The sequence below is a fragment of the Gavialis gangeticus genome, unplaced genomic scaffold (assembly GCF_001723915.1).
Source record: "Gavialis gangeticus isolate Ggan-Ray unplaced genomic scaffold, GavGan_comp1, whole genome shotgun sequence".
NCBI lineage: Eukaryota > Metazoa > Chordata > Crocodylia > Gavialidae > Gavialis > Gavialis gangeticus.
Window position 1 is genome coordinate 171,182,510 of NW_017728992.1, and position 13,026 is coordinate 171,195,535.

Here is a 13,026-nt window from a genome sequence, read left to right on the forward strand (position 1 = left end):
TGCCAGCTTTGCGGCAGATGGTGAAGGTGATCAGTTCATGATCACTGTGACCCAGCTTCCCTTCAATCATTAGGTTGCTGATTAGATCATTCCCGTTGCCAGTACAAGGTCGAGCAGCACTTTACCTCTTGTCAGCCCATAGACTTCCTGCGTCAGAGGTCGTCCACACATGAGAGAAAGCTTTGCGACCACTCATATTTGGCTGAGTGCTCCTCCCACAAGATGTCTGGGTAGTTAAAGTGTCCCATGACAACCATACACTGGGATCGTGTGGCCTCAGCCAATTCCCTGGTGAAATGCTGGTCAAGGTCTTGACTCTGGGTAGGGGGTCTGTAGTAGACCCCCACCATAGTATCTCCTGCGCCGTGTTCCCCACGGATTTTAACCCAGAGGGTCTCAGGTCGCTCACCGTGGGTGCCAATGTCAGCTTGCAGGGACACGAAGCTTTCCTTGACATAGAGAGCTACGCCCCTGCCCCTTTTGTCCACTCGATCCCTCCTGTACACTATAGCTGTCTATACCCGTGGTCCAGTCATGGGTGGTGTCCCACCAGGTCTCCATTATCCCAATGACATCGTCGTTATTTGCATTTAGCAGGAGAACAAGTTCTGTAAACCACCCTTTCAAAATGTATTTGAATCCCTGCACTAGCTGTTAGCCATTATGAAATATGTAGGAGCCATTGTCCAGATGAGATCTATTATTGGCATTGTAACAGATTGGGCTTTATTGTGCTAGTTGCTGTATATGCATATAGCAAGAGACAGCCCCTGCCCCAGAAAACTTGTAATCTAAGCAGACAAGACAAAGTATGGAAAAAAGGAAACTATCTCATTTTATGCAGATGACAGGTTGAGGCACAGAAAAGATGAGTGATTTGGCCACAACGGTCAGACAAGAAACCTGGCAAATGGAAACTGGATCCACATTTCTTTAATTTTTAGCCGTAAAATCAGTCCAGTTTAGAAGCCTCTCAGCTAATTCGTTTGTTTTTCTTGTTTTATAGTAGATACCAACATCCTTAAGTATGCAAGTACTGAGGAGGAATGGATGGATAACTTTTCTCCATACTTCCTACAGTATGTTAGGATGCTTTCTCCTTTATCCTGTTTTAGCTTTTCAAAAACTCCTGTTTAAATAAAGTGCTCTATTTACTTGGGCTCTGTACCATAGCTGTTAAAAGGGCATGCAGTTTCTCTCCCCCAGTGTACCTGATGAATACCATTAAGTTTTCACGAAAGTCAGGCAACCTTAAAGTTACTTGTCCATTTAAATCCATGGAGCACTTTCAAAGGGGGAGGATTTCCATTGTTATACTGCAAGGAAATGTATCAAATAATTAACTGTAAAAAGAGTTGCTGTAAGTAACCCTTAGCTTTAAAATGAAAGAGTTTACCATCCACGCAACCTTACTGGCATGCAATTTTCCTGCTAAGAATACAAAATAAACATTTCAGTAACATATGTTCTTGCAGACTAACTAGCTGAGTAGGATGCCTTACTCAGGCACTAGCCTTTACTAATCCAGTACAAGTCAAGGTTCCCTATTTTAAAGCTTTACAACGTATATTTCTAAAGTCAGTTCCTGGTGACTACAAGTGATCTGATTGTTAATTTAAAGATCACATATTGCTCTCTAAATTACATCTTTATTTTTAACAAGTTAACAATCATTTTGCAGGAAAGAATTAGATGACAGTTGTTTCCATTGTCAGAGTGTTCTGTATAGCGTGAATGATGTGCCCCGCCTGGCGGCTGTGGGGGGCACGGCTGCGCTGGCGGTGGTAAGCGCAGAGCTCCTGCAGACACCACCAGCACTGTTGGGGTGTGGGGGCAGGAGACAGGTGGCAAGTGCTAACCAGGGGTTGGTGACCACCTGCAGGTGCTGCCGGCAGCAGCAGCCAGCAGGGATTGTGGATCGCTTACAGATGCTGCTGATAGTGAGCGACAACCGCCCACATGCACTGCCAGCAGTGTCAGTAGCACCTTTTCGTGGGGGGTGTACCACCATACTCAGAGGGTGTGTGTGCACCTCCTACACGTCACCCCTGCTGTATACCTTCAGGATCATTCAGCTATTCAAGAATGGGAGTGAGAATGGATGGGTAAAAAAAGAAAACAAAAGACTATTAAGGTATTAGAATATTGCAGGTGCTGCCTGGAGGAGGTTGGGACACTGCTCAGCGCTGCGTAGCCACTTGAATTAGAAGGGGGATGGGACTAAACCAGCCTGCAGGCTTTATAACAGAGGTGGGCAAAATATGACATACAGGCCGGATCCAGCCCTCCAGGCCCTTCTATCCAGCCTGTGGGGCCCCTAAAAAATTTAGAAAATTAATATTTATCTGCTCCTGGCTGCCTGTCAAAGATGACAGAAGCCAGATGCAGTAGGACACATCGGGAGCCAGCAGCCCAGCCGTGCCCCATCCCCAGCCATTTCCGTGTTTTTCTATCTGCACTGCTCCAGCACCATGTAGCAGTGGAGCACGGGGCCCATGCCAATAGTCTGGGGCCAGAGCAGGGTGTTGGCGGGGAGAAGAGGGAGGGAGGGACTGATTTGTGTGGGGTGAGTCCCACATGCATACCCTACCATACACATACAGCCACACCCTGGCTCGCACTGTCATACATGTGGACCCCTACACACACACAACCCAGCCACTTACCCCACACAACCACATCCCCCATACCTATCCCCCCGACAGATATACTCACACCCTCTGCCATACCCATACACCCATAGCCCCCCCCCCACAGTATAGAAAAGTAAGACTTCATTTTAAGCTATTGTGCAATCACCTCTATGTACACTACACAAACACATATAAATCAGGGCAATTTTTTTTTAAACCAAATTAATGAATGTTCTGGATGTTCACTTTTTAGACTATAATTTGGTATTTTTCTGGTTCCAAGATGGCAAAACCCCTTGCTGAAAGGAGTACTTCCAAGGGACTTCTGGCAGCAAAGATCAGGGGTTAGGGAGCAGGACTTTCAGTCACAAGATGGCGACCAGGGGGTGGGGCACCTGTCAAGGAGCAGGGCTTCCCATGCAGCCCTCAATGGCTTGCTGAAACTTGGTAAGCAGCCCTCCAGCCAACGTAATTGCCTGCCCCTGCTTTGTAAGGTTTGTGGCTGACCTGGGGCAGGGGTTGCCAAAGGGTGAAATGCCAGGATGCCTTTGGAGTTGCCCTTTAGAGGGGACAGACACTGGGAAAGGGAAGTTTTGTTGTTATAATTCTTCTAATTGAATAATGTGTCCTTGGGGGAAAGAGAAGGATGAGTGGGTTTTTGAGGGGGTTGTGGATGTTCTATGAAAGGTAGGTATGAGCTTGGGAGGAATAGTAAGAGGTGGGGGTGTACCGTCTTGACATGAGGCAGAGAAGTGGCAGTGGATAGGGCTGGAGAGAGATTTGTCTTTTATGGAGGTAATGATTTTGGGTTGGGAAGAGTGGTTGGGTTGGGCATAGAGGGGGATCATGCTCTGTAAGATAGAGGCAGGGAGTAGCAGGGCAAAGTAGTATGAGTTTAAGGTTTTTTCTTGTTCTGTCTTATTGTAATATTTTATTCTATTTTACATTTTTTCTCTTTATTTCAAGCTTTTAAAGTCCCAAGTCTTTTTTGGGAAGAATGACGTACAAATATAATACATAAAAGCCAATTTTAGCCTCCACACATGGACAATGAGTTTTTAAAACAGGAGAGGTAACTGTCCACAAACAAAGAGAACTCATAGAGGTTGGGTGAGGTCCTGGATGACTAGAAAAGGGCAAATATAATGCCTGTCTTTATGAAAGGGAAGGAGGAGGATTGGGGGAACTATAGACCAGCCAACCTGACCTCCATACCTGGAAAGATTATGGAGCAGGTCCTCAAGGAATCTGTAGTGGGGAGAGCAAGGTGACTAGGAACATCAAGAGCAAGTCTTGCCTGACCAACCTGATTTCCTTCCCTTCTATGACAAGGTGACAGGCTCTGTAGATGGGAGTGGAAAAATAGATGTGGTAAAACTTGACTTTCCCAAGCTTGCAATACTGTTTCCCATAAGATTCTCATTAACATGCAAAGGGAATACAGACTACAGGAAAGTATTGTCAGATGGATACTTAACTGGCTGCTGATCATACTTAATGAGTAGTCATTAATGGTTCCATGTCTAATTGGAAGGAAGTATCAAGTGCAGTTCCCCAGGGTCCATCTGGGTTTGGTATTGTTTAGCATCTTCATTAATGAATTGGACTATTGGATTGAGTGCACGTTTAGCTAATTAACACAAAGGTGACATCAAGTGGGGTGGAGTTGCAGATATTGTGGAGGGTGGGGCTAGGATCCAAAATGAACCAGATACGCTAGTCCACGATTAGTCAGATGAGCTTCAATAAGGACAAGTGCTAAGTCCAAAGAGTCTCAAAATACATAGTTCTTGATTCCCATTTTATAAAACATCTTACTTTCACTTTCAGTTTAGACTCTTCTCTTTGGACTAATGCAAAAATGTCTTGCTTATTGCAACACATAATTGAATTTAAACTGTTCTTCACTCTCTTTAAACCTTTGGAGATTTTTTTTTCTTACCAACAATGTGAATTTTATTTAATTTACAGCAAAAACTGTTGAAGGTATAACTATACTTGTGTGTTTTGAAACAGAGACTATATGTAGGTTTAAAGTCAAAATGAATATCTTGAATCACTGAAGTGGGGAGACAGAGAGAAAAAAGTGCAAAACCTCTTTGTCCAAAGAAGTTTCCTTTTGGCTTGTTTAGAAAATAAACTTCCCAAAGGATTATTTGTAAGTGTTTGAGAGCTTGTGGAACACAGCTGTTGTCGGTGATGCTTTCAACTATTTAGTTGACACACAGCAATCTAAGTTTTGTAGGCCACTATTAAAGAACCTTTTTCCTTCACACACCCCCTTCTGTCTCAAAACTGTAGTATTTTGGAAGCACTTGTTTGTGTATTTGTGCATGCTGCAATGCCTGTGTTTTAGCAATTTATACTTTCCAGATCATCCCCTCAGCAATGTGCCTATTTCATTAATTTAATTTATGACTCTGGCTTCTGTAGATTCCTGTTGTCCACCAGCAGTAAGGGGAGGCTGACTAGTTTAAGAATATACCAAAAACATTTTTTTTCATCTAACTATAGAGGCCACATAGTGCATTTTATGCCCAGTTTTTGTTTATTTTTACGCAAAATGTATTGCAATCATTGTCAGTGGCATGCTTCACTGATTTCAAAATGAAAATTCCAGCGTGTATTAGTACCTAAGCTATGACACTGCTTTAAGTAGTCCTGAATGCTTTTACCCTGAATACCCCTAGCAGAGGGTTGTTCTGTATAGGTACAGATCAGCAGGAGAACTAAAAATGCTGCAGAGAGGAACCATCCTTGTGTCTAGCAAAAGCTTCCCTTTTTTGCATCTTTCCAGGATATGAGTGTGATATATTGCATCTTCTATCCTTTGAGGGGTAGATTTAAAGTATATTCATGATACAGATCTAACTTTATATTCTGTATGCTTAAAATTGATATGAGCAGTAGGCAACAAACAGTTGGATAGACTAATATTTAAAAAGCTTTTTCTAATTTAACATACTAAAACTTTGCCAAGGATTGCAGGGCAGCAATGTCATGCATTTACGCTCATCTTAAACTGCACAAAACTGATTTATTTGGATTTGAAGGTTGAATGCTGCTTTTTTTGTCGAACTTTGTCTATTGAAATAGATGAGTGGAATATTGGATTAAATTCTGGAAATAAGACATTCTTGGCATCACAATCATTTATTTAAATGTGGCCTTGACTTTAGCCTTCATTAAATGCATTCATTTAGCAGCAAACTGTCTTTGACAGGTAGGAAATGAGAGATCAGTTACAAATTTTGTGGCGGGGGGAGGAAGTCAACATAACAAAAACTGTTGCCTTTTTTCCTTCATGCAAAATCACCTTCAAAATTCCAGACAGATTTAGATTTGAACCATTAGGACTGCTGCAGAAGAGAGACCATAAATATTAAAAGACCTAAATATAAATGGAAGGGAAAACAAAAAATCCAACTTACTCAATTTCAAAAGGACCAGCTTTGATAAAGGAGCTAGCTAACAAAATAAGTTGGATGGAGAAATTCAGGGTGGAAATGGATGTGATTTGAAGTCCCTTTTTATGGCAGCACAAATGCTGAGCAAATAGATGTCAATACCCTTTGTTGCACCACATGAAAGGCACAGGACTGCTGCTATATAACAGACATCTGTTACCTCACTGGCACTACCTGCTCAGCCAGACCCGTATCCTAGATCCGCTCAAGTGGGGAAAGCACAAGATCACACTGGCACTACCTGCTCAGCCAGACCCGTATCCTAGATCCGCTCAAGTGGGGAAAGCACAAGATCACACTGGCACTACCTGCTCAGCCAGACCCGTATCCTAGATCCGCTCAAGTGGGGAAAGCACAAGATCACACTGGCACTACCTGCTCAGCCAGACCCGTATCCTAGATCCGCTCAAGTGGGGAAAGCAACAAGATCACACTGCCTCTTTTTCTGCACGTTCAAAGGCGGGACAAGAGGCAATGTGCATTTTGCCCAGTGAAGCAGATCAGCTGTACCATGACACATCATGACACAACTGATCTGCTTTACTTGGCAACATCTATTTCTAGCCCCAGAGACTTGGGATTTCTTGAAATCAGAGGCACTATTGCTTTCTTACATTACTGTCCAAGCAGGCTGGAACTTTTCTGAAATGCTTTCCTACAAATCAGAAGATTGACACTCTATTGCAAATAACTACAGAGACGCTCAGGGAATGGGGGGACTTTGGTCAAGAAAGCCATGTTTGAGAGGCTCAAAGTATAAGGAGAAACATAAGAGTTTCCCTCAGAAGTAAGGGAGACTGTACAGAGATTTTAAATATAGCAGAACGAGATGAAAATAATAATAAAGTGAAACTGTTATAGGGAACATCAGTTAGAGATTAAAGATCCAGTCTGTATGGCCAGGGACAGATCAACGAGTGGTGTAGTGGGGCTGTTCTGCTCCTTAACTACAGAGTAGGGATGCCAAAGGCTAAACAATTATTCATTTAGCCGATAAGCTCAGTGATAACCAATTAGTTTACCGGTTATCATTTAGCTTTGCAGGCACAGTCCAGCAGGGAGGGTGGGGGGGAAAGGGAAGCCCTTCAGTGCCTTAGCAGGAATCAGAAGTTAGGCAGGAAGAAGGAGCAGGAGCGAGGGAGGAGCAAGGGTAGGGGGGCTGAGGGGCAAGGGGGACTGGTACCCATAGCATATGAGGTTAAAAAGGAAAACAGCAGACAACCTAACAACTTGTCAGTTAAGCCATTACTTGCTGGTTCACAGGTGCTTCCTCTCTCCCAGCACAGGGCTTCAAGTCCTGGATCTGCAACCGCCCCCTCCCACTCCAGTCAAAGGGCCAGGGAGCAGCTCCCAGCAGCAGCTGTGTCCGATCTGCTGCATCATCAGTTAACCATTTAACCAATATAATTAGAGGAGATTAAATGAAACATTTTTAAAACAATATTTACATCTCTACTATGTAGTAAATATTCAGTGAGCTCCCTGCTTTTAGAAAGTTTTGGCCTAAGTGGTTAGTAGATCAGGGACTCTATTACTGTTGCACAGAATTGTAAACTTTTTTTATTGTGGACAAATTTGTGCACTATTTTCTGTTTGAGAAATACATTTAGAGCAAGTATGTTTCTGTCTCAAAACGTGTTTGGTATTTATTTGGTATTTGGCCCGCTTACCATGTAATTTGGTTTTGAACAAATGTTCATTTATAATTCTACAAAATACAGCTTTATGAAGAGCATAGGTACATTTGCAGCCCCTTGGCTGGAGAGCTACAAAGTTGGGACAAAGGCATTCTCTCCAGCCACAGGTTGCTCCTTTGCTCTTCCCTCCCTCTCCCCAGGAGAGCCTATCAATGATTAGCAGATTCACTGGAATCACTGATAGTGATTGATAGGCACCAGTGTCTGCTGTTGCCACCACCATGACAGCACCACTACCCTAGCAAGAAGATCTGCTGGTCTCCCAAGACCAGCCTAGCTGTACACTGTCTAACACAGGGGTGGGCAAAATGCTTCCTGTGGACCACATGCGGCCCGCCAGGTCATATTGTCTGTCTGACTGGCCCCCCAGAAATTTAGAAAGTTAATATTTATCTACCCCTGGCTGCCTGTCAGGCAGCCCTCGATGGCTTGCCAAAACTCAGTAAGTGGCCCTCTGCCCAAAATAATTGCCCACCCCAGACTGTTACAGCTCACCACTGAGCAGAGTTGCAGCCCCTAGTCCTAGCTTGGGTTGAAGCTCTGGTCTCTGGCAGGCTGTCATGGAGCCAGCGACACTCCCTCCCTCCTCCCCTTCGAGGGGCTGAGGGAGACTAGAGCACAGTAGCGCTACATGCAACTTAACGTGGTGCCTCAAAATATACCACCATAGATAAGTTCCCATTTCAAACAGGAATGTTTCTGCAGTGCTACATGGATATGCACATCTGTCCCCTTGACTTCTGTGGTGCTACAGAGGTATTTGAAGCATTACAAATGTAATGTCTGTCCACAGCTTTTAGTTAACACATGATTTGGTCATGTGCACAATAGAAATCTCAGTGATCTTGCTTTTGAGGGTGAATGTTATCCATGTCTTAATGTAAATGGAGCTAATGGGGCCATCCTTTCAATACATTAAAGTAACATTGTCATCTGAATTGAACAATTCCTGTTAACTTCCATGGGCATTTAGAACAACTAGTGGTTTATTTTACCTGTCTGGTAATTGTTCAATATGAGTCAAGTCCTTTTTGAGCAAATCTCTGCACATCTAAGCAAATTTATAGTCTTTACTGTTTAGAACTCTGTTTGCAGCTTCATCACTGTTACATCATTACTGATAAGAATATCAGAAATAAATGAGCTATGTTAAGTCCTGTTGCCTTCACATATTCTCTCTTACTTGATATAGCATTCTTTTGTTTTTGTTTGCCTTTTAATAATTATGTAGACTTGTGTCAGTAATGGATGATCAGTAATGTATATTATGTGTATGTCATTACGTTGGGTCTCCTTTCCCACTTTTTATACTATTGTACCTTCATTGTCTGTTCTTCACTTACTTTACATGTAGGTGAAAAGGTAACTGAATCTGAAATTTGTGTAAAGATGTTCTGTATGTTTGAGCTGTCTTTAAAACTGTTTTTTTCCCCCTCAGGAAGAGTTTCTCACCATGGCCATCACGCAGTTCCGTCTCTTTAAAATTTGTACTTGCCTAGCGACAGTGCTTTCCTTCATTAAGAGGCTAATATGCAGGTAAATAACATATTTCATTTATTATGACTGTATTCTCTTCTTTTTTAATTCAGGTTGCTATTATTCTCATCTTTCCTGCTTCTTGCAAAGTTCTTGCTTTATTTAATTATGGACCAAAGCCTATGCAGATCTTAGTTACTAAGCTCATCTTTAATCTTAGTATTCATTTGGTATTCAAAATGATATAGCAGTGTAATTTAAACAATTCATGGGTTCTGCAGTGGTACACAGTATAGTTTATATTACAACAGGTTCTGCAGTGGTACACAGTATAGTTTATATTACAACAGAGTAGCAGCTCTTATAGCTATCTTTAACTTTTTTTGTCAAGGAAGTCCCTGAAAAACATGTGAAAGTCTGGTCTCCTGAGAAGTCAGTCTTTAAAAACCTAGAAGTAAAGTGTTTCTCTTATCAGATCTTGGTTTTTTAAATTGCAATAGCAACTCCACATTTGTCAGTCCCCAGCTTTCCATTGTGTGACCTAATTGTGCCCCTCCTCCTATTATTTGCCAAAACAGCACAATTCGGCCTTATCCTTGAAGGGGCTTTCTACTTCTGAAAGACTTGAAATCCTGGGGATGAATGTGCAACTCATAGAAGATGACTCTACATCTTTAATTAAAAATTAAGATTCTTTATAGTCTTTTTCTTTGTGCAATGTAATTACAAAAATCTTCATGTAGAAACTTAAATATTGGTGTATATTGGTGATTTTGTGCCGTGTAGGCTTGTGTGTGTGTTATTGCAAACAACTTAGTGAAGGACATCTGCTTAGAATAAAACAACTCTCTAAGCATAAGAAGTTTGGAGCTATTCCCCAACAGTGGGATGAAAAATAAAACGTAAAATACTCAGTAAGTAAACCTTCATTAGGAATATCCAACTAACCTCATTGAAAAGGAGAGAAAAAGTGGGTTCAGAGACTAAAAAAATTACTAGAAGCATGGAAAAAGTTCATTTGAATTGGAGAGAGAACGCTCAACCTGTTAAAACAAGAAATGAATCTGAGGATCATAGGAAAGTAAGGCTGGAACAGAGCTCATGAAGTCCAGCCCCCTATTCGAGGTAGGATCATTCCTGATTAAACCATCCCAGCCAAGAGTCTAACTTGCTCTAGAAAATTTCCAAAGATGGAGGTTCCACAGTTTACCTAGAAAGCTAATTCTAATACATGGCCACCATCATAGTCAGAAAGGTCTTCCTAATTTCCAGCCTAAATTTCCTCTGCTGCATCTTGGGGCCATTACTTGTAGTCATGTCCCCTACAGCCAGAGCCGTTCCTTGGGGGTGCGAATCAAGGCAACTGCCTTGGGTCCCACACTTTGGGGGGGCCCCACAGACAGTGCTGTACAGGCCCTGCTCACAGTGCCATTGGCACATGCTGAGGGCACCACACCACATGGCTGCTGTGTGCCACCTGCTTTGCGCTCTGGCTGCTCACCGCCAAACTCCACCCCCCCCCGGCTGATATGCTAGTCCCCAACAGCTCTAGAGTTGGCTCTGCCTACAGCCACAGAGAAACTCATCTTCATCCTCTTTATAATCACTCTTCAGGTGTTAGAAGATTGTTATCAAATTCCCCCTCCGTCTTCTCTTCTCCAGACTATGTAATCCTTGTTCTTCAGCCTTTCCTCATAAGTTTTGCTTCCCAGTCCTTTAATAAGCATTTTTGTTGCTCTCTGCTGGAGTTTTCCCCATCTCTCCACATCCTTTTTGAAGTATGGGCCAAAAACTAGATACAGTATTCAAGATGAGATCTCACTTATGTTTGAATAGAGCAGAAGAATCGTTTCTCTTGATTTGCAAGAGAATTTTATTCTGTTAATAAAACTCAAAATGCTGTCTTTCTTTTTTTTTTTTGCTTTTCCTTTTGCAACAAGGTTACACTGTTGGGCCATTCAGTTTACAATCCACCGTGACCCTCAAGTTCGTGGTTCTCAGCCAGGATGCCAGGGCAACCTATGGTATATTAGAGATCCTTTCAAAGCACTTTAGGGTGCCATACAATGTCAGCACTGTTAGGTGTGCAAACTTGATTCACAAAATAACTCCCAAGATTTCAAATGGGAATCCATAGTATTAAAAACATTCTGACCTGTTGTGTTCTTTCTGAGTTCTTTGGAAGAAGAGTTACTCTGTTGTTTTTCTGTAGTCAAAAAATGAATGAAAAATTGAACCTAGCATTTTCAGTGGGGTGCCTTGGGTGTAAAAAGGTTGAGAACCAGTGCCCTGTGTCCTTCTCTGCAGTACTGCAGGCTAGCCAGTCATGACCCAGTCTATATTTGTACCTGCAATTATTGCTTTCCAGCTGTCTGACTTTGCACTTGTCCTTCTCGAATCTTAGCTGATTTTTTTGTTGGGGCGGGGGCGGGAACATTTTTCAGTCTATCCAGGTCATTCTGGATCCTAGCCCTGCACTTCACTATATATGCAACTCCACGTAACTTGGTGTTATAAGAAAATCGTACTGGATGTAGGATGGACATTTGGAGAGCCCCACTGGATAGCTCCTTCCCACTAGTCATTGAGCCATTGGTAACTCTTGTTGGGCATGATTATCCAACTAGTTATGTATCCAGCTTACAGTACTTTCATTTCATCTTCAATTCCATAGCTTACTAACAAGAATTACATAGCAGACCAGAGTCAAAAACTTTGATAAAAATATATCACATACATTGCTTTACTCCCCTTCTCTTCCTCTGCCCCATCCATAAAATTTATGACCTTGTCCACTTTGCCAAAGAAGGGAGGGAAATCAGGTTGGTCAGGCATTACTTGTTCTTGGTGAATCAATGCTGGCAGTTTCTTTCGCCTTGTTCTCTTCTCCTTGCTTCACAATAAATTCCACGAGGACCTGCACCATGTATTCTAGGTTAGTGATTCCTTAGATCTTCTATATTTGCCTTTTTCCAATCAGTTGGGACCTCACTTGACTTCCATAATTCCTCAGAGGATAGCCAGTGACTCTGAGATTTATATTTGCAAGTCCTTTCATTACAGGTTTCCCTTGCTAACCATGGGGGTTAGGTTCCTGAAAGTTCCCGTGATTGGCAAAACCATGGTTGGTAAGGCAGAAGGCTTATGGGAAAAATGGGGTTAGGGACTTGAATATGAATAATAAAGGAATATACAGTGTATAAAAATCATTTTTATTTACCTTTAATAGGGTAAATAAAGCAGTTTCTCTCCACTGTTCCCAGGTGCCCTGCTTCCCGCCCCGGCGTGTCAGGGAGCAGAGAAGCTGCGCAGGGATCTTCTCGTCCACCACTGCTTGCTCTGCACTGCCTTGGCAACACACCTCCTGCGCACGGGGCTGCAGCAAGGGCAACGGCACAGGGCTGTACCCCTCAAAGCAGCGGCAGGTGCAAGGGGCACATTGCCAGGGCAGCGGCGAGATCTCCATGTGGCCCCACTGTCCCTAGCTGCACCAGGTTGTGCCTGCCAGGTGGCAGAGGAGTGAAGCAACATGGGAGCCTGGACGTGCCCCGCATACAGATCTGGGGGGTGCAGGTCCCCCTAGGAGTGCTTGCGGTGGCAGGGAGCTGCCCTGCCCAAGCCTGCAGCAGGGAGTGGGGGCAGGGGGCTGTGGACCTGGGTCCATAGCCCTGGCAGCTGGGGGCCCCCTCCGGCAGGGTTGGGAGAGCAAAACCGTGGATACCCAAAACCGCGGTTGGCAAGGGAAACCTGTAC

At 43.2% G+C, this 13,026-nt stretch overlaps 1 protein-coding gene across 1 annotated transcript in view; it reads left to right on the top strand.

The window, feature by feature from the left end:
- The window catches only part of EBAG9 (estrogen receptor binding site associated, antigen, 9), a 68,684-nt gene that overhangs the window by 21,276 nt on the left and 34,382 nt on the right, over positions 1-13,026 (top strand). The window contains exon 3 of the mRNA XM_019528081.1: positions 9,236-9,333. Coding sequence (XP_019383626.1) covers positions 9,251-9,333 — 83 coding nt within the window. The 5' untranslated portion in view covers positions 9,236-9,250. The remainder of the gene's footprint in view (positions 1-9,235; positions 9,334-13,026) is intronic.